Source organism: Rhineura floridana, chromosome 8 (assembly GCF_030035675.1).
Source record: "Rhineura floridana isolate rRhiFlo1 chromosome 8, rRhiFlo1.hap2, whole genome shotgun sequence".
NCBI lineage: Eukaryota > Metazoa > Chordata > Lepidosauria > Squamata > Rhineuridae > Rhineura > Rhineura floridana.
The window spans coordinates 37,433,102-37,460,874 of NC_084487.1; the positions used below are offsets into that span (position 1 = coordinate 37,433,102).

Consider the following 27,773-nt stretch of genomic DNA (forward strand, 5'->3'; position numbering starts at 1 on the left):
CCATTATAGACAGCCTGCACGAAGGAGACTTCCTGGCTTCTATCGACCTAAAGGAAGCGTATCTCCATGTACCTATTTGCATAGCCCACAGAAAATTTCTTCGCTTTGCCTTTGGCACCCAGCACTTCCAATATCGAGCGATGCCATTCGGCCTCTCGTCTGCCCCGAGAGTATTTACCAAGGTGCTACTTATACTAGTGGCCTACCTCAGGCTTCAAGGGGTCCATATCTACCCCTATCTGGACGATCTTCTAATACGGGCGAGTTCTAGGGAGCTGGCTCATCGTCATCTAACGCTCACGCTCCATGTCTTACAGGCCCACGGTTGGCTAGTCAACTTCGACAAAAGCCATCTACAACCAACCCAACGTCTACAGCATCTAGGGGCAATGTTGGACACCCTGCAAGCGACTGTGTTCCTGTCCCCAGATTGCATAACTGCCATCACAGACATCGCAAGATCTCTGAAGCACAAAACATCTGCAGACGTCATGCTTCTCACCAGGGCTCTTGGAATGTTGGTGTCCACCATCCACATTGTGCCATGGGCTCGAGCTCATACTCGCCAGCTACAGTGGGCCTTGCTGCCGTTCCAACACGACATTGCCAGCTCAAACCATCGAGCAATCCCCTTGAGCCCCACACTGCGCTTGTCATTCCGCTGGTGGACAAGGGTACAACATCTCACCCAGGGCACTCCGTTCAGAGAACCCCACAGGACTGTCATTACCACAGATGCCAGTCTCCTTGGCTGGGGAGCCCACTGCAACTCCCAGTTCGTTCAGGGAGTTTGGAGCACAGCAGAGCAAACTCAGAACATAAGTTGGCTGGAGCTAAAGGCTGTCCACTTTGCTCTGCTCCATTTTCGGTCTCTGTTCCACTTGGACCATGTTCTCATTCGAACAGACAACACGTCTGCCAAATCACATTTAAACAGACGGGGGGAACGAGGTCCCGTTCCCTGCAGAATTTAGCTCACCTCATCTTCGACTGGGCAGAACAAAATCTACAATCCTTGAAAGCAGAACATCTTAGGGGAATTTGGAATGTGACAGCAGACTGGCTCAGCAGACAACAAGTCTTCCCAGGAGAATGGAAACTTCATCTGACTGTTTTCCATCTTCTCCAGAGTCGGTTCGGCGTCTTCTCAGTCGACCTGTTTGCCTCCAGTCGCAATTGCCAGCTACCCAGGTACTTCGCACGATACCTGGACACGACAGCGGAAGCGGTGGATAATCTGTCACTACCGTGGCCAGTTGGCCTATTGTACGCCTTCCCTCCAATACCACTGTTAGCCAGAACCTTGAGGAAGGCACGGCGCAAAAGGGCCAAACTGGTTCTGATAGCACCTTATTGGCCCCGTCGACCGTGGTTCTCGGATATCCTTGCAATGTCGGTGACGGATCCTTGGCCACTCCCGGTCAGGCCAGACCTCTTATCCCAGGGACCAGTATGTCATCAGGACCCCAAGTGGCTCAACCAACAGCGTGGCTTTTGAACGGGGACGTTTAAGGGCTGCTGGACTGTCGGACGCTGTCATTGACATTATCCTAGCTTCAAGACGACCATCCACCACCCGTATATACCAACATACTTGGGTGGCATTTTCCAGGTGGTGTCAGACTCAGCACCTTGATCCTTCACAGGCTACAATACAACAAGTGCTGCAATATCTTCATAGGGGCCTCATGATGGGACTCAGACCCAACACATTACGTCGACATGCGTCCACTCTGTCGTCCATTCTTTCAGTGTCCTCCACTGGTGCCCCTATTGCCTCACATCCGTTCATCAAACGCTTCCTCAGAGGCACTGCGTTACGCTCACCGGCTGTAGTCCACTGTTTTCCCTCATGGAGTTTGTCAAAGGTTCTGCAGGCTTTACAACGCCCTCCGTTTGAGCCCCTCAGGACTGTACCTTTATGTCTGTTGTCATTCAAAGTTCTGTTCCTGATCGCGATCACTTCTGCAAGACGAGTTTCGGAACTGGGCGCATTGTCTTCTGCCCGCCACCTCTGTGTCTTTCACAAGGACTCTGTTGTGCTGAAAACTGATCCTTCCTTCCGTCCCAAGGTCAATTCAGTTTTCCACTGCAACCAGGACATTGTTCTGCCTTCTTTCTGTCCGAATCCTACTCATTCTCTCGAGAAGGCTTGGCATTTGTTGGACGTTCGGAGGGCTCTCAAGACCTACCTGTCTAGGACTCAGGATATGCGACGGACCGAGTCTTTGTTTGTATCCTTTCATCCAAGGTCTATGGGGAATAAAGTAGCTAATTCCACCTTATCCCGCTGGTTGCGGGCTTGTATTACCTTAGCATATGAGTCACTTAAGCTTCCAGTTCCAGCTAGTATAACGGCTCATTCCACCAGGTCAGCAGCCACTACAGCTGCTTTTGCGACTAACACTCCTGTTGCCGATATTTGCAGAGCTGCTCTTTGGTCTACCCCTCACTCATTTATAAGGCATTATAAAATAGACCGTTATGCCTCTGCCGATGCCTCTTTTGGCAGACGAGTGTTGCAACAGGTTCTTAATGAGGATTACCTTGTGGGTGGTCCCTCCCTGTTATGGCCTGCTTTGGTACATCCCGCTTGATGGCATACCTCCTATGGAAAATGGACCATTGGTCTCACCTGAAGGGTGATTTTCATAGGAGGTATGCCATCACGACCCTCCCAGTTGGAGGATACCTAGATATTTTTTGGGAATTTTCATATATTATAGTTACGCTATTATATTTTCTTTTACTAGTGAAGTCAAGACTGCTATTACTGTTATCTTGCTATGTTAGAGTCGTATTATTATGAATGTTGCTATTATGTTATGTTCTTGCTGGTAGGCCCGTTGGCCTTTTCTCCTGCATTTTTAGATATCTCTCTTTGGACTCGCTGCAAATGAACTGGAGAGTGGGAGGGGCCTGGCGCCCCTAGTCTTGACTTCAGAAACATTCTTGCCTTTGGACGATAGGTGGAGCTAGTACCCACTTGATGGCATACCTCCTATGAAAATCACCCTTCAGGTGAGACCAATGGTCCATTCTCAGCACCCCTTCACAAACTGCACTTCCCAGGATTCTTTGGGAGAAGCCATGACTGTTTAAAGTGGAATGATAGTGGCATAAATGTACAATGGGAATGTGGCCCAGGTTATCTCCCATCTCCATAAACTGCTGTTAACATATTCATAGAATATAATTAGAAGTTGTATAATTAGTATTCATGATGATATCTTTGACCTAGGCTCTTTTTTACTAATTGTATTAAGAAAAAAATTAAATCTGATTTAAATCTAAAAAGATCTGATTTATATTTTAAAAATCCAATTTTTTATTTTTAAAAAAATCATTGATTTTTATCAACCTTGGATATAAATGATGTAGTGTTAATTGAGTGATTTTGGGTGGTACCCAACAAAGTAGTGCCATTAGCACAAGGATTTCCGGCTATGCAGTGAACTCCCCCTTTCCTCTCCCCACACATCCCCTAAATCTGTTTTGTGGGTTCCCCCAACCTTCCTGAGCAGTTTTGAGGAGGGCATGCTGGGAGAGGAGAGGAGAGGGAGGGGAAGTTCTGTTGTGCAAACAGAAATCCTTGTGCTAACATAACTACTTCACTGGATATTGCCCCTAGATTGGTTAGTCCATTTTCACTGGTCATCTTACCTGCTCTCCTGTTTTACATTTTAAAAAGTTATGTTCTGGGCATGCTGGTTACCTTGTTAAAGCAATCATCAGTTGTTAATATACAGTCATCAGTTGTTAATATGCAATGAAATTCTCTGAAAAGGGAAACTTACAAGAAGAATTCTTAACTTGTATTATACTAACTTAGATATTGGTTTCATTTTACAGGCATTGAAGTATTTGGGAAATAAGGTCCGAAGGCAGAGAATGTGGGGAGGACCCAAGAAAACCAAGATGGAAGAAGCAAGGGAGCTGCTGGCTACAACTATTCTTGCCCATGTCCCTGTATGACAGTGATCCTTAAACTTTGGGGCAGGGCACCTGGGGGTATGGGTGAAGGATATCAGGAATGGGGTAGGGTTAAAGGTCCTGGGCAACTGAAATAGTATTCCCACCATTCAAGACATGAGTAGGTGGAGTGCCCTAGGGCACAGGACCTTCATTAATGCATACAGTAGGGCCCCCCCTCTTACTGGCGCTTCGCTTCCCGGCATTCCGCTAATGCGGCGGCTTTCATTCCTCCTTTTAAAGCCGATTTTGCCGCTTTTGTGGCATTTTCGTGCGACACGCCCCATTATACTCGATGGGGTTCTGCTTTACGGCGATTTCTGCTTTACGGTGGGGGTCTGGAACGGAACCTGCCATATAAGCGGGGCCCGCCTGTATTGGACTTGTGAGGATAACTGCATGTTCACCAATTCTTCATCATCCCAACCTGATTTAGGAAGGGACATCAGGAATAGCTGCTGCTTAATTCTAATTATAGTTCCCTGTGTGCATATTAGAGAATGGTGAGAGATGTCCTGTTTATTCCTCACCTGATGCCCATATTGATTAGTATCATGACCCACTGATTTTTTGCATGCAGCCGCAAGGTACGTGCAGCTCTGCAGGTGAATCTCTGCACACTGGCCTGTGGAACAGCTGGTTGGTGTTGGTTTGAGGAGCACAACATAAAGTAAATTCAGAAGTAGGCCTCATAATGAAAAATGTGTGTGAGATAGAATGCTGTATGTAACCATGGAGAGGAGATATCCGACACTTAAATAATCTATTATAGACTTGAAACAGTCTCTTCCTATTAAGTAAAACATCCCAGGTATTAATATGGTTGGAATGGCTTCAGAAGAATATTAATTTTAATATTGAACTGATAACATAACTGCACCTATCTCTTCCCTCTTGCTTCACTGTTTTATCTGCAGCCTGAATACAGATCTCTCAGATTTAAGTCCAGGGCCCTACACTGAAACAACCTAGCCTATACAAAGACACAACTATTTGACCACTGCTGTATGTCTATCCTTGGGGATAGTATGAACTCTATGAAAGATGAAAAACAGCAAAATGTGGGCTTACAATCTATATATGCTTTTTGACATTCTTTGCATGCCTCAACTTACCTTGAAAAGAAGAATACTGGGAAAACTTGTGTGTTAAATGAACACACAGATGAACAGATTAAATAACAAAATGCATTTGTTAAGAATTGAGTACTATTTAGGAAGTTTGTGACTTGCCCAGATATGATTTCTGGGTGCCACATGACTGCCTTGCGTGTGTTTATTTTTAAGTGGCTGCCTTTTTCTCTCCCCCCCCCTTAAAATGTGGTTCAATACAGTAAGAATTTACAGCTGGTATAGCACAGTGGGGAGGAGAGCTTGGCTGGGAGTCCAGAGTCTGTGAGTTCAAATCCCCTCTCTTGTCTCCTGGGTGTCAAGGGCCAGCTAAAGATCACCCCCACAGTGAGTGGCTCAGGGGCTACATGCACTGCCACCTGTGCAGCTGTGGGCAAACTGCATAGTCCCAAGGAGCCCAGTTGCCCCCCAGCTGGCAGTTGCGGACAAGGAAGGGGCTGGCTTGTGCAGCTGTGGCAAGCTGAGAAGGCTCTACCCAGCTGGGGAGGACTAGCCTCAGAGGGAGGCAATGGTAAACCCCCTCTGAATACCGCTTACCATGAAAACCCTATGCATAGGGTAGCCATAAGTCGGGATCGACTTGAAGGCAGTCCATTTCCGTTTTCCATAGTAAGAATTAAATTGATCTGAATAATTTTTTCTTCTTTACACTGGGTAATATCAAAAGTTAGAGTAGACTAGGTTTAGTCTGAGTCTGACTTAATTGGAAAATGCCCATAGATTTTCCCCAAAGTTTGTGCCACACCTATGTGTGCCAGGTCAGAATTGGAATATTGAGACCATAGCTCAGCCTTTCCCAACCTTTGTGCCCCCAGATGTTGCTGGACTACAATTCCCATAATTCCTGACCATTGCCCATGCTGGATGGGGCTGATGGGAATTGTGGTTCATCAACATCTGGGGGCACAAAGGTTGGGAAAGGCTGCTATACTGGGAGGGGTTGAATCTGTGACTGAAAGAAAGCAAACAAGAATTGAGCATGGTTGTTTCCGTGAGAGGAAGACCATGTAGGGATCCTACCACAAATTTCAAAGCGTACCATATTTTCTTTCTGGGTGCAGGGTGGTGGTGGTTAAGGGTATGACTTGACAGATAACATCTTATTTCGAAGGAATGTAATTTTGAAGATTTGCAGAGGGGTACATCTCTGTGTCTCTCTCTCTCTGAATATAGATATAGCCATAAACTGACCTAGTGATCTTCTTAAGAAACGTCGTATTATTTGATCTCTCCTTTCTCTTTGTGAAAACCTAATAGGGCTTTTGGAATGATAAATGCTTTGGGGAGGATAAATGTTCTGAGTCTAGGAAATATTGGAGGCTATGAATCAAAACTGCAATATGAGTTTAAGCAGCATCTTCGCTTAGTAAATTTTAGACAAGTGGCCAGCTGTTCTCTTGAAACTCTTTACTCTTGTTTTCTGTGTTTCAGGTAAAAGAATTCAATTTCCGCTCCAAGTGCATCTATACAGCTGTGATGGTCCGCAGGGTGATTCTAGCCCAGGGAGACAACAAAGTGGATGACAGAGACTATTATGGAAACAAACGATTGGAGTTGGCAGGACAGGTAAATCCACCTCATTGTTTTGACTCCACATGTTTAATTGGTCCAGGTATACTTCAGTGGTGTAAAACATCAACAGAGAATAATAACAATGCCTTCTTCAAGCCTGTACACTGTTTTCTATTTTAACAGCCAAGTATCTGCATTAATTTTTATTTAAAACACATTGGTAGGGCTGCAGCATTAATCTAACGGAACCAAATAATTGATTAAAAGTTCTGTGGCTTGTTCAAATTAAAAAGTCATAATGCAACCAGACACCAGGCATCTTCTCCTTGGATAACTCTTAACTGCACTGAAATATAGAATGCAGAGTTACCATTTTTGTCCCTCATGTGGTCAGGGCAACATGGCCATGCCAGTCCCTTGCAGTAATGTTTACCATTGGCTCATCTCATTCTGGACAATTGTAGCCCCTTCAGAGCTGTTAACAGTGGTAGAAAGTGTAGCTGGGGTGTGATGTTTGGGTCTGACTGGGTTGCAGGATTTAGAGGCCCTTGCATGCAATGTTGATGTAGCACAGGAGGTCCCCACACAAAGTTACAAGTGCAGGAAGGGCAGGTCTGTTTCAAATTTTCTTTTACAGCCAGATGATAGGGGTGTGTGACTCTTACTTAGAAGTAAAGTACCATTGAGTTCAGTAGTGTGTGTGCACAGGATTGCAACCTTTATGTGTTTGCTGAAGGACGAAACGTTGAGGAGTATCTGAAAGGAACCAAAGGCCATGGGCATAGCACAAAGGATGCTGCAGTACTTCATTCATAATAATACACATACACAATTTCACATGTCAAAATTTTGCTGGCAAAAAAATGTTCTATTTTATGTTCTTTGAGAGGGGGTTATATTTGGCAGGTCATTGTTAGAAAAAGGAGTGGGCAGCTCTTAAGTTCTTTTCTTGCGAGGGGGCTGATAGAACTTCCATGAACAGTAGCATTATACCATCTAAATACTTCTAGTTTCCTAGAGGAGCGTACTGTTGCTCTCAAGAAAGGAAGGCGAAGGAAACACATGGGCCACATGATACAGCAGACTTCCTTTAACTCTTTGACAATCATTGCATTATTTAGGGCTTTTTAAAAAACAATTCTAGCTGGAAAATGACCCCTTAATACTATAATTCTGTTTGTTTGTTTCTTATTCAATGTCCTAATGCGGTAGAAACCTAATATTTTTCTTTTTTTAACTTTTCCAAAAAATATGCCTAATGTGCATCTGTGTTCAATTAATTGGCAGATTAACTGACTAAAAACCGATGATTAATCCACTATAGTTTTCTTTAATTAGGTTAACAGTCCAACTTGTTAGGTGTGCAGCTAAAAATCATTGTGTGTTGTGGCTCCCAGATGCTTTAGTTCCAGACATACCTTAAACTTGTCCAGGGGGTTCTGTTGATTCTGAAATTTTAAAGGTCCATAAAATACTGGCATGTGTATAATATGTTGACAAGTTATATGTTTCTTTAACAGTTTAAGTGGTTTAGTCTGACTTCCTAAAAATATATCTGAAAACAGACTCCAACCCGTTATGTGTGTGTTTTACTATTGGCTGCATTTTGCAAATTAATAAAACATCTCACTTTAAGCCTATTCCTTTGTGTTTTCAATTAGCTAGAGGTTCTATCCAAATAGCCTGATATATATATGGTTGTGTTTCTGGGCTAAAAATCCTGTTGCTTAAAAATTTGAATGAAAAAGACTGTTCCTGTATGAGGAGGAAAGCATAACAGTCTACACAGGGGGAAGACATAAAAGGCATTGTGTCTATAAAAATGTGTCAAAACAATAGCTGCTAATTTCACACCCCATGGGACAAGGGAGTATGAAATGTGCTTTAGCTTTAGATAACAGTTGTTTCTGCTAGCCAAGCTGGTTTACAGAGCTTCCTCTTAGTCTTTACGCCCACTAGAGGCTTGGTAGGCCAGGTGCCAGCAGAGGTGTTAGCGAAACCTACCGATTCCAGGCTTAATCTTTTCACCTACCTTTTCTCTTTCCTTAATGTGTTCATTATTTGCCAAGCATTTCCCTCGTCTTTGTCCTCTGGGTTTGTTTGGCATTTTCCCCCCTTTCTTTCTTTCTAATTCAGCTTGCTTTGTATGGATGAGATATGGAACCGCACCAAAATCCGGCACCCTGGAAAGGAAGGGATTTTTACCCTATGACAAAAGAAAACCGCCTTGACTTCAGAGATTGACTAATCCCAGCTGTTCTGATAATATAATTAAGGCTGCCTAATGTCTTTAATTTTGCAACCAGTTTGTGTGAAAAGGAGAATTTGGCACTCTAAAGCCTTAAACACTAAATGGCAATCTCAAGGCACCTAATTAGAATTCTCTGACATTAAGCTAATTGGTGAAACTGTATTTCAGCAGCTTAACTACTTTATTAATTTTTTTCCTCAGGATTTTCAATGGAAATCAATTGATGAACTGTCACTTCCTCTCCCTTATGTTCTCCCCCACCCCTCAAATTTCATTTGCTCTTCAGTACTCCTGTCTGAAAGACCCTGGGTTCACTATAAAAATTAAATGAATATTATCACTGGCATTCCATCCCTTTCTCTTTTTAATCACTTGCTCTTGACCTAAAGAAGGGTTATTGTGAAACTTTGCCATGCTCTTAGAGAGAGCCTGTGGATGTACAGGAATTAGCAAAGGAATGCTTAAGGCTAAAAATCTCAAGAAGTTAGGGTATCCCCTAATCTAACCTTATTATTTCAAACAGGAGGAAAATATTGGTGTGTAATACTGACTCTTATGAAGTTATGGAGAAATTTATAGTATATTGATGTGCTAATTACTTAATAATCATTAATGTCATTCATGAAAGAGTCCATTTCCTAGTACTTGTTAAAGTATAGATGGGGAAATATATGGGAAAGACCATATCTCCGTGGTACTTTGCAAGCAAAAGGTCCCTGGAGTCCTTAGGTAGGACTCAGAAAGACTTCTATCTTGTTCTGTGTTGACAGTACCGAATTAGACAGACCAGTGATCTGACTTCATATAAGACAGCTTCCTATGGCTTACCCAGGATATCCAGTGAGGATTTCTTCTGATATAATTCACATGAGCATCCAGACCTCAAAGTAATTGTGAATGCATAGGGCATACAACACTGGCCTCTTGCTAAAGTATATTTCAGAGTGTATATTTTGAAATCTGAAAATAACAGCCCTGCTGTATCAGACCAAAGGCTCATCTAGTCCAACATCCTGTTCTCACAGTGGCTAACCAGATGCATATCGGAAGCTTGCAAGTAGGACATGAGTGCATTTGCATTCTTCCCACTTGTGCTCCTGAGCAGCTGGTATTCAGAGGTACACCACCCCTGATAATGGAGGTAATTCAGAGCCATCATGGCTAGCAGCCATTAATAACCTTACCCTCTGTGCATTTCTCTGAACCCCTTTTAAAGCCATCAACTTGGTGACAGTTACTACATCTCGAAATAGCAAACTCCATGCTTTTAGCTGTGTGCCATGTGAAGAAGTACTTACTTTAGTCTGTCCTGAATCTTCCAACATTCAGATTTGTTCAATGACCCCAGATTCTGGTATTGGGAGAAGGGCAGTAGCTCTGTGGTAGAGCATCTGCTTTGCACGCAGAAGGTCCCAGTTCAATCCTAACATCCCCAGGTAGAGCTGAGAGAGACCCCTGTCTGAAATCCAGGAGAGCTGCTGCCAGTCAGTGTAGACAGTGCTGAATTAGATGGACCAGTGGTCTGGTTTGGTATAAGGCACCTTTCTATGTTCCTATGTTCTATTAGAGGGGAGAAAAAAACACCTCTCTTTCCACTTTCTTCTCACCCTGCATAATTCTAAACAACTCTGTCATGTCCCCTTTTCACTCACCTTTTCTCTAACCAAAAAAGCCCCAGATGTTGTAACCATTCTTCCAACCCCATGGTCACTTTGGTTGCCCTTTTCTGGGCACTGAAACCAGTTACATTTCAGAGAAAGCTATTTTGGATGTCCTAGCTTTCAACCTTCTACTTAGAAACATAAAGTTTGCTTCCAGGATGACTACATTTCTCTACATCACTGGAGCCAACATGCACCGCAACCACTGATACATCCCCTGCCCTGTCTGTCAAGTTATTTTGACAATGTGTGACATTGCAACATTCACACCAGGGAGGCAAGTCACCATGTGATCTGCACACCCATCACAAACCTAATATTAATGATCTAATAACCCACTACCAGGAGCAGCACCCCCCCCAGCCATGATGAGATATCTGTTTGTCCACCAAGCAATAGGTCCCTTTTAAGGGCTCATGTCCCTCTTCCTTGGAGTGATGCCCTCTTTCCCAGGAACGCTCATTCTATATGATAATGGAGGATCTGACACGCTGGGAGTGAGATGCCACTATGACATCCCTGAAAGCCTTGTCCACCAACTTCTCTGAGTTGGGTTCTCCAGGTCAGCTACCTTGACCTCAAGGGCCAGGAGCTCATTGCACTGAGTCACATCCATGATTTCTGTCCAGCAGGCAGATAGTTGTATATGTGACATTCTGCAGAATACATTGGAAAGCCCCCACACCCCTCCTGCCTTAGCTTTCTACCTGAATACTGGTTTGCTTATTGAGTTAATTTATTTATTATTATTATTATTATTATTAATTGCATTTATATACCACCCCATAGCTGAAGCTCTCTGGGCGGTTTACAACAATTAAAAACATTAAAAACAAATATACAAATTTAAAAAACACATTTTTAGAAAAGGCAGCTTCCTATGTTTTAATAGGCAAGGCTGATATTTAAAACATGCTTAATTTTGAAGCTACTTTGAAGCAACAAAAAACGAAACAATGGGGAAAAAACAGCATGATGAGATGTTTCTGAGTTAACTTTTGGTGGAAAGATGCAGAGTACAAGTTCTTGACAGTAAATAAAATTTAAGTAAAAGTCGCCATCCCTAAATACAGGAAAAAGCTTTGCTAACTTACTTATGTTTTGGCTTCGAGGAGCCTGTGTCTAGCCCAGAATTGTTAGGAAGCAAAATCACCTCCTTACACTATAAAGGATGCAGAGGTAGGGGGAGAGAAATCGCACTGCTATAAACTTTGTTAAGCATAACCAACCTTGACCACCAACTGTAGCCTGGCAAATTCCATTTCCAGCTTTTCTAACCGCCCCCGGAGTGCATCCAGTTTGGAGTTTGGCATGTGTTAGGTCAAAAAAAGTGTGTGGTAGTGTAATCTGTCCTGGCCTTCTGGCCCTACTGCCAAATTTGCATTGCTGCATAATCACAAATTTGGAGCATGCACAGTTGATAGGTGCATTTGCTATGAATTTTGTTTTGAGGGGGTTCTCGGCTTGAAACTGTGGGAAATATATGAATTCTTTCTTTTGGGCCAGTGTAGTATCTGAATTGCCATGAAATCCATGGCTGAACCCCAGTCCAGCTCAATGAGACTGCATTAGTTTTATGCTGAAACACAGTACTGTAGTTTAATTCACATTAACATTTACTTGCCACAATGTGATACTTTAGGAACTATCCCATGGTGGAGATGCATGGCAAGGCCAATTGTGTTTGATATCAGGGAAGATTGGGTATCAAAGGAAAAAAGCACCTAGCATTAGAAGTTGGTTTTGAATAGTCAGTGGTACGTGCAGTTGACACAGAAGCCTTTCTGCTCTTGACCCATAATTGACCTTTTTGAGAAGTCCTAACAAAGTAAATTCAAGCTGTCATTCCACGTAATGCCAGCTTTAGTAATCTTGTATATTCTCCATTTGTGCTATGCCAATAAAATGAAAGGCAAAGAAGTTTTAGTGACCTATGCCTTTTGCAAATCAGCTGGGTCATGATGATGAAAAGATGGCAAGTTGGTGGAAATGTTCGTTTGGAGAGTAGATTGAGTGACTGGCCCATGGCCAATTGGAGGTGGAGTAGTGGCAATACGTCTGAGAAAATGGAGACAGTTTTAAATTGGTTTCATTCCACACAGGAATGAAATAATGCAATAGACTCCAGAATGTCTTAACAGGGCCTATTTGAATACCTAGTTTGTTTAGCACTTAACAGTGCTTTGTATACTGGGAACTTGTATTTTTGGCATCCAGTAGCTGCTGTATTTTAGCCTTCCTGACAGAGCTGCTGTAAAACCAAGACTTGTAATAGAATTGCCAATTTCTAGAGGTTATACTTCTTATTTAGGGGATGAGAGAAAGGTCTGGGGGTGGAGAGGACCAAGAGGATAGTATTCAGCCATGTGGGTTAAGTTCCCACTAAAGTTCATTAGTAGAAGTTGGGTGAAGTGTGAATGGACTAATTCGTGAGCCAACCCAAAGACAAGTGTGATGTTAAAAATAATAAAGTGAAAGAAAGAGCTGGAAGGAAAAAAATTGGATATAGAACAAATACTGACTCATTAAACTAGAAGGGCCCATACTTTTTCCTGTATTGCCATGCTGATGGTTCTTCAAGGAGATACTTCAGGTCCACTTTTCGTAACACACTTCATCATAAGCAATTTTGAAAATGAAAAATGGGTTAGGGGAGTTCTTATACGGTAATGTGTCATACCTATTTAAAAAGCTCTAAATCTAAAATAAAAAGGCTGTCATTTGGTGAGTCAGCAGATCACTTTTTGGGTTTATTGGATTCAGAGGCTATAATTGAAATGGGCTTATTTTGACATTGTATACCTCTATGTTGTAGCAATTTCTATGTTACTTTTCAATAGAAATTCTATGTGTGGTTTACATAAAAGTTCTGCCATTTCATTCCAAATGAGGATAGGTTAGAAGAGTTCTGACAGTGGCATGTTGAAAATACTGTTAAATCCTACAGCATTTCTTTACACATAAAATGGGATCAGGAGTTTCTGCTGTGTTGTGGTCATTGGGTTAGAACATAGAAGGTGCCATTCATTTTTCAGGATGAGCCACATTCATGTATCTGTACTCTGGCTTCTGTTGCTAAATGCATTGCTTGATTACTGCTATACATCCTGTTTTTTGTTGTAGCTTCTTTCCCTTCTGTTCGAAGACTTGTTCAAAAAATTTAACTCTGAATTGAAAAAGATCGCTGATCAAGTAATTCCCAAGCAGAGGGCAGCCCAATTTGATGTAGTTAAGCACATGCGGCAAGATCAGATCACCAATGGTATGGTCAACGCCATCTCCACTGTAAGTGTTCCATTTGCTTTTGGAAGATGTAGGACAGTGGTGGAGAACCTCTGGCCCATGGGACTGATTAGGCCTGGCAGTGTTCTAATTGGCCTGTGAAGCTGTTTTCCTCCAAGCCACATCCAACTACCACACACCTGATATGATGAATGGTAAAGACACAGCTGCAAAGCAACAGTCAGGAGCCTTAAAGTGTACTCCCAATTGTCCCTTGACAAGCAGGCTTGCATTTGGTGCCTTTTAAATTTGGTGCCAAATGCAAACTCTGCTGGGATTGGTTCTGGAGACAGTCCCCACCAAAGGTGGGGCTTGTAGCTGCTGCCAATCAACTAGTTGGTGGCAGCTGAAAACCCTGCTTCCTGTGCCTGCACAGTTTGATTCCAAACCACACAGGCAAGAGAAATGAAGAAGCATTTTGGGTTTGCAGATCAGCTTGAATTCAGTCTGGTCTGCAAAGGAAAAAGCTTCACCTGACACCTGCCAACTTGTCAAAGTGCCCCACTGGGGTTGAGGGATGTCAGGATCCAGCCTGCCATCCAGATCTAGTTCCCCATCCTTGATAAGGGTCTCTGTTACCTGCAACAGCCTGGTCTGGTTGAGAGCTCAAGGCCCTGAGAGGAAACTGAATAAAGGACAAACTGCTGAAATGATGTAAAACACTGTTTGAGTTTGGGCTTCCATTCAACAATCTGACAGAAAAATGCATCATAAATTCTTCCAAAACTAATTTTAAGCAGATAGTTGTAAAGCCAGAGATGTGTATGTTTCATGACTGCTTCAACATGATCAAATCATTACATTTGCAGTTTTTCTCCTTAAATCTTAGCGTTATCTTCTGGAATATACTAGTTTTCCACATTTTGACAATGCTAGATACTAGCATCAGTCTTCCTTCAGCTGTCTTAGTAAGATAGTTTAATGCCATGTTATTGCAGGCAGTATAAAAGACATTGTGATGCTTGTACATCAAGGCTACCAGGATTTGGGAACAAAATATGCAAGCACCTTATTAGTTGTGAAGGGTGAATTGTGAATTCAATGTGTTTGTCTATAATATATTTAGAAGTAGGAATCCAATCAAGTCAGACTTGCTTCACAACTAATGGGGTGCTTCAGTATCTCTTTGACTATCTGTACCGAAAGTGCAAAATGTTGAGGTGGCCCTGAGATTATTAACAGGTCTGTATATCATAAACAGATAACCTCTGTCTGTAGCAAAACCCTGGGACACTGAATTAAAGAACAGCACTGGTGACTGTGTATTGTTACCATTTATGTGGCTATTCCCCAGATTTTTCTGCCATAAGCCTTGAGGACAGATGAAAAGCTGAACTTGTTTTACCACTGCAGTTAAGAGAATCCATGTTTTCAAATACTGATCAATCTGTTTTCAAATACTAATTACTATTACTGAAAGAAAAAAAATAGAATCTGCAAAGCTGCTTATATTGCATTTTGGCAGGCATGTGTAATTCTTGACTTTTAGGGGAATTGGTCACTGAAGAGATTCAAGATGGACCGTCAGGGTGTGACTCAAGTATTGTCCCGGTTGTCCTATATATCTGCTCTGGGGATGATGACAAGGATCTCTTCTCAGTTTGAAAAGACAAGAAAAGTGAGCGGTCCCCGATCTCTGCAGCCATCTCAGTGGGGTATGTTGTGCCCATCAGACACTCCTGAAGGAGAGGTAAGCACCATGAACCTTCAGACTGGATAACTGCAATGCACTGTATGTGGTGCTGCCCTTGAGGTTCGTCTGGAAGTTGCAGCTGGTGCAAAATGCAGTGGCGCAACTGCTCATTAGGGCAGGGTATCACCCACATGTCACTCTGCTGGTGAAAGAATTGCACTGGCTGCCCATTAGCTACTGGACTAAGTTCAAGGTTCTGGTTTTGGTGTACAAAGCCCTGTGCAGCTTGGGACCAAGCCTGTCTTATCCCTTATGTACCCAGTCGATCACTGTGCTCTGCAGGTGAGGACCTCCTGCAGATACCATCTTATCAGGAGGTCCGTTCCACACAACATAGCAAGTGGACCTTTAGTGTAGTAGCACTGACCCTTTGGAATTCCCTTCCCTTAAATATTAGACAGACACAATCTCTGTTATCTTTTTGGCACCTACTGAAGACCTTCTTTCAACAAACCTTTTAAGTAGAGACCTTATCCCAGTTTGCATCTGTGTTGGAATTGCTTTTTAAGATGTTTTTAAAGCTTTTTTAAAAAAAGATGTTTTGTTTTAATATATTTTAAAGTCTGTTTTTATGATGTTTTAGAGTGTTTTTAGTATTTTTGTTTGCTGCCCTGGGCTCCTACTGGGAGGAAGGGCAGGATATAAATTAAATAAATTTCTTTTCCCCTGCCACAATTTGTTTCACTTGGACAATTATGTACCAATGTAGTGTTAACATCATAATTTTGTATTACCTAAAGCACCCAGTCTCCATGGCATTTCTACATACCCCAAATACCCTTGATGCAGCCTGGAGAGCCTGTCCACTGCATTATATGTTGTTGTTTTTCTTCTGACGTACCATAAACTTTGTTGCCACAAGTTCTGCTTTTTGCTGTTAATTGCCTTTCCTCCCACCCTCCCCTCCAAAGTGAGGAAGGCCCCACTCATGAGCATGCTTTGTAGTGCTCTCCTCACTGTTAAATATGCCTTGTGGAAGTGTCCACACTGCTCAAGTGCACAACAGGCCTTTTTGCATATCCAGGGCCCCACTCTAAACTTAGCCACAATTCTGGGTGATGGTTTTGATCTATAAGATTTATTCAAATCCTGATTTTCTATTGGCTGGCTGTCCTCTTTGGAAGGCTGTTTGAATTACTGGGAACAAGTCACTAACATAACAAAGTCGCTTGCATAATGTGTGGTGCAATATGGCCTAAATCTCAGTACCTCTAGAGTGACTTATTTCACCTTGCTCTTCCTAACATACTTGGGCACAATCTAGAAACAGGTAATCATGTGCCAAAGATGGCAGTGGATAAGGCTGCAGATTTTAGTGTTCATACTGGCCTGGTTTGCACATCATACTAAACCAAACTATGACTTGGTGCAAATGAGCAAAGTGCAGTCTCCTGGAGAGGAGGTCCAAGGTTTGTCCTGTGCAGAGCTTGGAAAAGTTACTTTTTTGAACTACAACTCCCATCAGCCCTAGCTAGCTGGCTGGGGCTGATGGGAGTTGTAGTTCAAAAAAGTAACTTTTCCAAGCTCTGGTCCTGTGGTATAGAGTTCATGGTTTCCTGGGAGAGCTGAGCTGAACCATGAGACTGTGTTCAAAAAACCTGCTAAGCCAAACGATGGCTTAGTTCAGCACAGCAACAAAACAACTAGAAAGGAACAAAGCTACTCTGCAGGAACCCAGACGTTTGCTTGTTTGCACTAAGGCATGGTGTGGCTTAGCTTCTAAAAATAATATAGGTTATAAATTAATTTTATATAAATTAATTGCACATGTACTTTTTCATTTTTTAAAAAAAAAACATTTTGTCTTCTTCAGGCCTGTGGTTTGGTTAAAAACCTAGCACTGATGACTCACATTACTACTGACATGGAAGATGGCCCTATAATTAAATTAGCTGGTAACCTGGGAGTAGAAGATGTGAACCTTCTATGTGGAGAAGAACTTTCATATCCAAATGTGTTCCTTGTTTTCCTTAATGGTATGGCACTTCTGACATTTTCTGTTTTTGTTTTTTTTTAATAGAAGAATAGACGGAGGATTATATTTTATTTTATTTAAGATCTCCACATCAGTATGGTGTAGACTCTGGATCTGTGTCTCCCTAGAACCTACGTTGGGTCAGCTTCCCTCTACCTCTTACAGCAGAACCGCAGAAGCAGCTTTTCTGGTTCATCTCATAGCAGAAATGCAACATTTAAAATCCACAGCCTTGTGGATGGGGCCAATCACAGAGGTCCTTTTTTAAAAAAACTGACACCTTCCTTCTAGGTGGGGGGTGCCGATTTTGTGTTAAGGGCCAACATGATTATCCCTACCCATTTCAGTATGGTTCTTTAATGTTAATCACACTCTGGGATGAAACTTTAGAAAAGCCGCTTCCACATTTTAAAGCGGGGAGGGGGAGAACCTGTGGCCCTTCAAATGATGTTTGACTCCATCTTCCATCAGCCCAGGCTAGCATGGTAGTGGTCAAGGTTGATTGGTGTTGTAGTGCAGAAACATATGGAGGGCCACAGATCCTCTTATCACTGTTTTAGAGGTACCTCAGAGATGAGGAGCAGGCCATGGGATTGTATACTGCCTCCCCAAACAATTGTTGTACATGTACGTTAACTTTGCTTAATGAGTATTTGTCATCAGGCTGTGAAGGTGTCGGGGACTTTGATGAAGCAGGCAACTTGGTTTGCTTTAACTGTGGTAACTACAGTGCCGCTCTATCCATTAACTGGTTAGGATGAACTGTGGAGAATTTTCTGCAGGCACAGTTTTGTGTGATTTAAGATCTTGTTCTGTATGCATCTGCCCTCACTCAACTTAGGGATGGTAGTGGCATTAAGGAGAAACGTGATCCTGCTATCTGGTCCTAAACGCTGGTGCTTTTGCATAATAACCACTTGAATAGTTATTTAATTCCTTTTGGAAGGAAATGTTTAGAGCTACAAATTGAAATCTTTTAAATGAGTTATTTTACTGTTCTGTCCCTGTTAGAGATTTATCAGTTCTATGGAATGCAGATGGCAACCTATTCAAAAGTTTTCTTAAATGTGGATAAATGTGTAAGACTGAAAACCTCATATTGAAAACAAAGGAAATGCAAGATCACAGAGTTTCACTTACGAAAAAATAAAGCTGCATTTTCTTTTAAAGCCTCCTGGTATCAAAATTACACTGGCACTGCAGAGAAGTAAGAGAGAGATACAGGCACAGAAGAAGGCTGTGTTTCTGGCTGTGCCGTAACTTTGGAAATACAATACCTTCCAGAATACGTAATTCCTAACTTTTAGAAGATAGGCTGAACTTGTAATAGTAGTTCCAGCAGGCTTTTTTTAAGGCTCTTAATTGTCGGTTTTATGAAGTAAAGTTACTTGTAAACAGCTTGAATATCTTCTTTGGTCTAAAATAGGCCATTTCTGGTCTTGCAAGCTTTGCTTGGTTTAGGTACTTTTGACATCTTGCAGTCCTCTGAATGGGTCTGTTGCAAAAGGCCAGTTGAGGAAACATTCACTGTCCTTCCTATTGAGCGGTGAATGTCATCGATCAACTGACAGCAACACAGGCTGTTCACAACCACTGAGAGCCTCTGTTGGCCCCGTACATCCGAAAGGTGACAGAATTGTGCAATAGAAAGAAAAGGTATAACATAATTGCTTTCTTGACCAGGCAACATCCTTGGCGTCATTCGAGACCATCAGAAACTGGTTTACACATTTCGGCTCATGCGTAGAGCTGGTTATATCAACGAATTTGTTTCGATCTCTACAAATCTTACCGACAGATGTGTGTATATTTCCTCTGATGGAGGACGGTTGTGCAGGTAAGGAACTTTTAAAAACACCTTTCCTGAGCTGTTACATCAACACCTCCTCTTCTCAAATGCAGTATCTTGTTTGTTCAGCTTATTCTCAGGAGCAAGTTGTATATACACATGCTATAAGGTGACTGCCAAACAATTACATCCAGAAGATCCAGCATGACAGATACATGTTTAAGCAGTAAATGGCAACACTGTTATATTTGACATTGGACCAGTTTGGGTTATTGTTCAAGACTTTCAGCTAGAAATTAGCTCCTCGCCTCCCATCATGTGCCAGCTTCATTGTGAAGTTTCTGGCTTGGAATTAAAGCAGAGTTCCTCATTAGGTCCAAACTGGGAAAATCCAGTTTAATGGCAGCCGTTAATCCAAGAAAATAAGCCAGGGTCACTTATTTGTTAACAAACCAGGAAAGTTAACCAGTTAACTGATGTTAAGCCTAATTTGGACATAGCAGGGAACACTGCCTTAATTCCAAACCAAGATCTTCATACCAAAGCCAGCAAATACAGGAAGGAGGGGAGAAGGAGGTGTGCTCATCCCCAGTGCTCATTCACAGCTTTGTAAACCATGGTTCATGAAGTCTTTAATAGCTGTCTGAACTGGGCCACTGGAATGACTAGTAAGTTTTGTCAGTTTTTCTGTGGCTGTGGCTCTTCAAGTAATCCTTTTGCAGTTGTTCAGATCTCCACTTCAACCTTTAAAAGTGTTAATTAGCCTCTAAACTGTTAGCTTGGACTTTTGGAGTGGAATGCCCAAGTATATTGCAGTTATTTACTGCACACTGCAAGAGCATCTTGTACAAACAGCAACAGTCCTTGACGTTTTGATCATGCATGCCATTCTTTGTATCAGTGTTTCTGTGTGGTGGTTGTGGTAGAAGCCTTTTACAGTTCTGGTTGCTGTCTGAAAGCCATGCTGTCAAATAGCAAACTATTTTTATACTTTTTCTCCAGCATGGTGATATTAACTGAAAGTTACAGTTGCTAATCAAGATATTGCACTCCTCATATTCCCTAAATGCTGGATTTTTTTAAATTATTGCAGCTACAGCTGCATTACATGCAGCAGCATTTGTTCTGGTGTTTAGGTCTCCTGCATGATACAATAAACTTGATTCAATTGATCCCTTTATATATAAGCTAAATAAATGTCTAGATACTGATTGGCAAGCTTAAATAGTGCAGTGCAGTTAGTAGGAACACAGCAGACATTCCTTAATTACTTGGTATAATCAACAAAAGCTTTTATCTGAAATTAAAATGGAGTCCCTGATTATCCAGGGGATTGACAGAAGCAAAAAACTGTGGGACCTGGAACCTCTGAGGCTCCTGAAGGACCTAATCCTATATTTCACAGCTAATATTATTTTTTTTAAAAGATAGGTAACTTTTCCTTTGGATGTGTGTTTTGAAACGTGTGGCCCTCCAGATGGTGTTGGACTCCTATAAGCCCCAGCCAACATGGCCAATGGTCACAGGTGATGAGGGTTGTAGTCCAACAACCTCTGGAGGGCCATAGATTCTCCATCCCTTCAGTCAGTATGAATCGTACCAATGGCCATGCAGCTCACTGTTGTCAACACTGACTGGCTGTGGTTCTTCAGGCAGGAGTTTTTCCCAACTGTACCTGGAGAAGCCAGGGATTGAACCTGGGACCTTTTGCATGCAAACCATGCAATGATAATCTATGTCCCCTCTAAGAAATATGAAAGTCTTCCTTTCCCCCACCAAAAGGCGCCGTCATTCAGTTTTTAATATGATTTTTTAAAAAACTTTTAAGAACCCAGACAATAAATTGGTTAAATATTTAAAGTTGTTTACAGTTCTAATCATTAGTAACAATCCATGTAGCACTCTTTAAAATGTGCATCACATTATTATACATTGTTTTTCATTTGAATTTTAAAGACTGTTGCAGTATTTTGTAATGAAAGCTAAATATATGCTTAAAATATATTTCCTAAGGCTAGAGTTCTTGGCACATTTATTGGAGGGTAATTCCAAATAAAACTCAGTGCGGCTGACTTCTGAGTAAATGGGCTTATGGTCATATTTTTTGTTTGTATATTTGCCTTTGGAAAATAACAGCCTAATCTAAACTAAAAATGTAAATGTACTGCCTTCAAGTTGATTCTGACTTATGGCGACACTATGAATAGGGTTTTCATGGTAAACAGTATTCAGAGGGGGGTTACTATCGCCTTCCTCTGAGGCTGAGAGGCCCAAGGCCACCCAGTGAGCTTCATGGCTGTGTGGGGATTCGAACCCTAGTCTCCCATGTCGTAGTCCTACACTAGCAACTATGCCATACTGGCTCTCGATCTAAACCACTGTGTGGTTTTAATGAATAAGCAGAACTCCTGTGTAAGCAGAATGTCCTCATTCAACTTCTTTGTTGGAGCACTGCAAGTGCACGTGGCTCCATCCCCAAAGCCAAAATGAATGAGGAATATTGTGGATGTTCCATGGGTGAACAGAACACCCCGTGTCTTTGTTATGCAGCTTGTGCTAGATCTTTCACATTTCCGTTTATGTACAACTTTCAAATTTGCAGTTGTTTTGTCATTATGATAATGTAGCCTTTTGTAAACACATGTTTACCAAACACCCAGCAATGTCTTGTCTATTCTACTTCAGCGCACTTGCCTATCATATTCCTCAAGATGGTAGTCTCCACTCTCTGGGTCATCTCTGCTTCTGCCTCTGTAACTGTAGCAATTGGCAGGGAGGAGCAGCAGCACTTACCTGACCCCCCCCCCAATCACTGGTGTCACTGTGCTTACCAGGAGATGGTTGGGAGAATGGCACAATGCAAACACATCAGTAGGAACACCAGATTGGCTCTGCCTGTGCATTTGCACCATGCCAGTCTCACCAGCACCTTACCCCTCCTCCTCTCCCCCCGGTAAGCTCACCGATGCTGGCGACGGGAGGTCAAGTAAGTGCTGCCACCTCTCCCTACTGACTGCTACTACTCTGTGATGATAGGGATGTACGTATGCTCACTATGCAGTGCTTAATTCTTAATTCTTTTCCTTTTTCCAAATATAGGCCCTACATTATTGTAAAGAAGCAAAAACCTGCAGTTACAGGCAAGCACATGGAAGAACTTGCCCAAGGTTATAGGTAAGCAACTTGGCAAGATACATGATTTTATTTATTTATTTATTTATTTTATTACATTTTTAGACCGCCCTATAGCAATAAGCTCCCAGGGCGGTGTACAGCATATATACTTGTTTTGTTCTCCAGCTATAACATCAGGTAATTCTGATGGCATCAGGTAATCCTGTAGTAATTGAAACACGATTCTAATATACCATTCACACAATTTTTGGGAAAGGACCATAGCTCAGTGGTAGAGCACATGTTTTGCATGCAAGAAGTCCCACATCCAACCCCTGGTATCTCCAGGTAGGAGTGGGAAGCACTCTTGTGATACTACACAGAGCTGGCAATCAATGTAGACCAGGGATGGGGAACCTGTGTTCCTCTGATTGTTTTTGGACTACAACTCCCATAGTTCCTCGCTATTGGCCATGCTACCTAGGACTGATGGAACTTTGACTCCAACAACACATGGAGGGCCACAGGTTTCCCATCCCTAGCATAGACAGTACTGAGCTAAATAGACCAATGGTCTGACCCTGTATCAGGCAGCTTCCTATATTGTTCCTGTGTTTGAAAGCACAAGAACAAAAAACCCCAGTCTCATTTCGCGCTTGTACATGAGCCAGTTTTCAGAAGAGTCTAGTTCAAAAAATAGTAATGCATTTCACTTTTTACACAAATTGCTTATTTACCTTCTTCTGCATACTTTCCACAGGCTTAATGTGGGATTTATAAATTATTTTACACTATGTTCTACTTTCAGGAATTTTGAAGACTTTTTACATGAAAGTCTGGTTGAATATCTGGATGTGAATGAAGAAAATGATTGCAACATTGCACTGTATGAACATACAATCAATAAGTAAGTGTTCTGTGTTAAAAGTATGAAACTTGTGTTGTAATGCCGATATTGGCACAGGAAGAAATTTCTCACGTTGGGAGTAGCTTACCAGAGTAAAAAAAATAAGGAATTATGCATATATCTGAGATAAATGATATTTTATATTTATATATCTATTAAAGATGCTCTTCAGGGACATTTATTGTCTTATTTTTCATTGATATATCTCATGCAGCTATGTTGTGCCAGAGGTATCTGTGTACATGAATGCAATTATGGGGCTCCTAAAGAAGCGTACTTCCGAATTTAGATCAATCATATCCCTTTGCATTTTCCCACCATTGAAAAACTTAAGTGGTGGGCGATTTTTGTTCATGCTGGAGCTTCTACCTATAAGGCATCACTAGACTATTGGCTCATGAAATGTAATAGAAGAACTTTTCTGTAATTTAGAATGCATTGTTGCATCCACACTATATATTTAAAGCACTCCTATACCACTTTAACTGTTATGGAGAATTGTGGGAACTGTCGTTTGTTAAGGGTGCTGACCCCACAGAACTACAATTCCTAGCACCCTTAACAAACGACAGTTCCCAGGATTCTCCATGACTGTTAAAGTGGTATAGGAGTGCTTTAAATACATGATGTGGATGTGACCCATGTCTTTGTCAGTCTCTTCTTCATTGCCTAGCTGTGTGACTTTTATATTATCTTTGTTATTCATGAAAGCCTTAAAATACAAATTTGAGCCTTCTCATTTGTAAATATATGCGTTGCAAACTTTAAGAAGTCTAACTAGTGGTGATCTTTTTGTCCACCCCACCCCCCAAAAAGAGAAACAACACATCTGGAGATTGAACCTTTTACTCTTCTTGGCGTGTGTGCTGGCCTCATTCCTTATCCTCACCATAATCAGTCTCCAAGAAACACTTACCAGTGTGCTATGGGAAAGCAAGCTATGGGTAAGATTTGTGCCTCAGATCTGGATAGTTGCTATATTGTGCAGGCTATTTTGTATTAAATTACTTTTAAACCATGTTTCAGAATTGATGATGAGCTGACTTTTCCATATTGGAATATGAAATTCAATTTTGTCAGGCAGTTTTAAAAATGTGAGGATGGTATGAAAGTTTTTGTGCTTGCTTTTTCTCCAGTGGGCACCAGGACACCCCCAAGTGGGTACTGTCTTCCCTTGTTAGTGCTTGAGGCAGGAAAGAGTTAACACTCCAACGGAGTGTTCTGTTCTCTGCCTTTTTTTCCTTTTGAAGGAAGACGAAACGATTAAACAGAAAGACTGATAGAGAACATGGAGAAGAGATTTCCTGTGAATCACTAATGTGTTCTGTTTTTCAGTATTAATTTCCAGTTCTGTAACAACTGTATCTAGGTGTGCATGTTGGTATGGAAATGTAGTTATAATGCACTCTTCCTTTCTACAAAATGCTGGAATTCACAAATTATTATTAGTTTCTTAATGGAGTAACAAAAAGATGGATTTGAGTTCAGTGGGTGTTACTTTGGAGCAAACATGCATAGTATCAAGCTACAAATTAATTATGCAGAGCAATGGATTCTAATATATCCTAAATGTCTAACAGTAACACATTTCATATATATGGTACATTTATAATATATAATAAATTTTACATGTAATGTTTGCTAAATATCAAATAGTAATGCATTACTATGCCGTGTTACAAATGTATGTGTTGTCACCTTTTGTTGACTGGCTGAACTTTTGCCAGTAGTTATTTATTACAAATCCATATAAATTAGTGTATGAAGTTCACACCTCAGTCAAAGTTTCAATTTAAATAACCTCAGTAGTTCATACCAGATGGCTGTGCTGGCTGTGCACTTCATAACTCAGCATATGAGTGCTTTATGACCTTCTGCAAAAAATGTTTTATCTCAATCTAGTTATTATTTCCTTAAATGGGCATGGGAGCTCCAGGGGTGCAAATGCCCACCTCCCCAGTCTGTAGAACCTATGGTCACAGAGTTGCTCTTTTCATTGAAAGTCATTGCACCTGTTGTATATATATTGACCTCTGTATCATGTGCTTGTTCGTTTATGATAAAGTCCATTTTAAAACGCACAAACTTCCAGGTTTGCAACAAACTAAATTGTCACCTCCTGGGTTTTATGAAGAAATCTCACTCATCCCATCGTCTACCCATTCTTGGGCACAGTCCATCAACTATTTCCCCAGAGCAGTTTCAGTTGCAACCAATGTAAAAAAAGTTGTGTTCTCGTCATCTCCCGTCCATTTGATGAGTCTCACTCAGGAAAAGTTAATGAGTTGTGTTTAAAACATTAACTATGGGAGGACTTTATTTGGGTGTCATTTCTGGAAGTCACATGACCAGGAAATATAAGCTCCTTCCCTGAACAAATTCGAAAGCTGATTAACGTTCATTCTCTGTCACTTTTTCTGGCAGAAATAAAAACCTGGAGGAAAAAAAATCTTTGCCTTTCAGTGTGTTAGACATATTTGAGAAATGAAATAAATTTATATATAATTTATCGTTATTTTATTTTCACCTCTTTCTTTCTTGTGATTTTTTTTCCAAGGGGACTCTATTTCAGGACTATCTGCCTCAGAAGGTTTGGTTAGTTACCACACACAGTTAAGCAGGATCAGTGTGTACAGAAAGCCAATTCAGTATCTGTAGAGTTCTTTTGTAGTTTTCTGTGTGAAGGTCTTTTTTTCTCGTTTTGTTTTCAGTGTCATTTGCAATTCATTGTCTGTGTTTTCTGAGGTTGGTGTATTCAGCTGCTTTGACCCTGGGTCTTGCACATTTAGCTCCCTGGATACAGTCCTCTGACGTTACTGCTGACGCTGGGAACACAAAAGCTGCTGAATATCTTTAGTAATATATTTTTTAAAAGGCTTTGTTTCTGTGTGCTATTGCAAAGCACCTGACTCTGAAGAATGAGCAGGGAGATAAAACTGCATTTCTAAAGTTGGCATATTACAGAATCATTGTTTTTAATTTTAAAAAAAGTATACACACAGAGTTTTTATTTGTATGCTGAGTGTTTCCTAAAAACCTCTGGAGGCTTTTTTTCCACATTTGCTCTATGTGAACTATAAGAAAGTTCTCTCCATATAATCTTAAATTTGCTACTGATGAACTTATAAGTAATATTTGCATACAGGAAATTTTGTGTTGAGTCTGCTTTGAATCTGTCTACAGTGATTAATCACATCCAATATATTTGCTCTTTTAAAAAAAAAACCAGCCCTCCCTGCAGTCTTTGCCCACCCCCTGCTGCCACTAACTGTCTTTTATTGTCCTGTGGGAGATCCATGTTCAAGTCCATTTAGTCACTTCCTGGGCTGTCAAGAGCTTGGGATTATTGAGATACCATTTTAGCTCCCTACTGAGAAGAAAGGACCTGTTGCTCAGCATTGCCCCATTCTGATCATTTAAATACTTGCATTGCCTCAAAAATGGCATCCTTGGACTTAGCAGAAAGGTGAGGGAAATGGGTGGGTCTTCTAATATGCAAATGCACCTGGTGAATTAAGATGATTAAGCTATATTTTGGAAAGTGTATGGCAGGCATATGCAAGAGCAAAAAGATGGTTTTCAGTGGTATGCTTGTGTCATTGCAAGATCACTTGGATATTTTGTTTATGGTGCTTACATTCTGGTTTTACTTCAAGAAGTTCAGAATGCAGCTAATCTGGGGCTCCCAAGTAGTCTTGCTGTCCAGGTACTGATCAAGCTGAGACCTTGCTTGACTTCAGCAATGTAACAGTATCATGTGCCCTTAAGTATTTAATTTTAATTTTAATTTTAAAATTTAATTTAAAAATTAATTTTAAAAATGTTTATTGTGTTGGATTGTTGCTTGTATTTTAGTATTGTTTTGTTATTTATTGTATTTTTATGCTGTTTTGTGTTCACCGCCCAGAGAGCTATTGCTAGTCGGGCGGTATATAAATTTAATAAATAAATAAATAAATAAATAATAAATAATAATAAGTATTCTCTAGGCCCAGGAATTGTATATCTTTAAACATCAAATCATAGACTGATGTTGAAAGTGACTCTTGGGTAGCTTCTGTATTTGCATCACAGCTTTAGAGGGCTATGCACTGCTGTACAAGCTGCTCTGAATTATGGAGGAGCTTAAGACTGTTGTCTCATGCTGCGTGCATTGTTTCAATAGAACAGAATTGGGGAAAACACCAGTACACAGGGGCAAATGCTTGGATACACAAGGCGATTGGATCCAAGCCACAGAATTAAAAGAAACTCAAAGGGATTGAGATATAAATTATCTGTAAAAATCTTCAGAAATAACAAGCATTCAAATATCACAACAAACCATGGTTTGTATTATGAGAACATGCTGCAACAAGTACCTGGAACTCAGATGCCCCCCCTTCATCTTCCTCTCTGCTTTCTCACACAAACACAATTTTAAGCTTCAATTCATAGTTTACAGCAAACTGCTGTTTCCTGTTTTGTCTTATTACAGAAAACCACTT

At 41.2% G+C, this 27,773-nt stretch overlaps 1 protein-coding gene across 1 annotated transcript in view; it reads left to right on the top strand.

Moving 5' to 3' along the window:
* Positions 1-27,773, top strand: part of POLR3B (RNA polymerase III subunit B) — a 91,732-nt gene that overhangs the window by 23,610 nt on the left and 40,349 nt on the right. Inside the window, exons 11-19 of the mRNA XM_061638931.1 lie at positions 3,853-3,969; positions 6,534-6,668; positions 13,650-13,811; positions 15,298-15,498; positions 17,315-17,477; positions 19,160-19,313; positions 22,365-22,439; positions 23,188-23,286; positions 24,103-24,230. Coding sequence (XP_061494915.1) covers positions 3,853-3,969; positions 6,534-6,668; positions 13,650-13,811; positions 15,298-15,498; positions 17,315-17,477; positions 19,160-19,313; positions 22,365-22,439; positions 23,188-23,286; positions 24,103-24,230 — 1,234 coding nt within the window. The remainder of the gene's footprint in view (positions 1-3,852; positions 3,970-6,533; positions 6,669-13,649; positions 13,812-15,297; positions 15,499-17,314; positions 17,478-19,159; positions 19,314-22,364; positions 22,440-23,187; positions 23,287-24,102; positions 24,231-27,773) is intronic.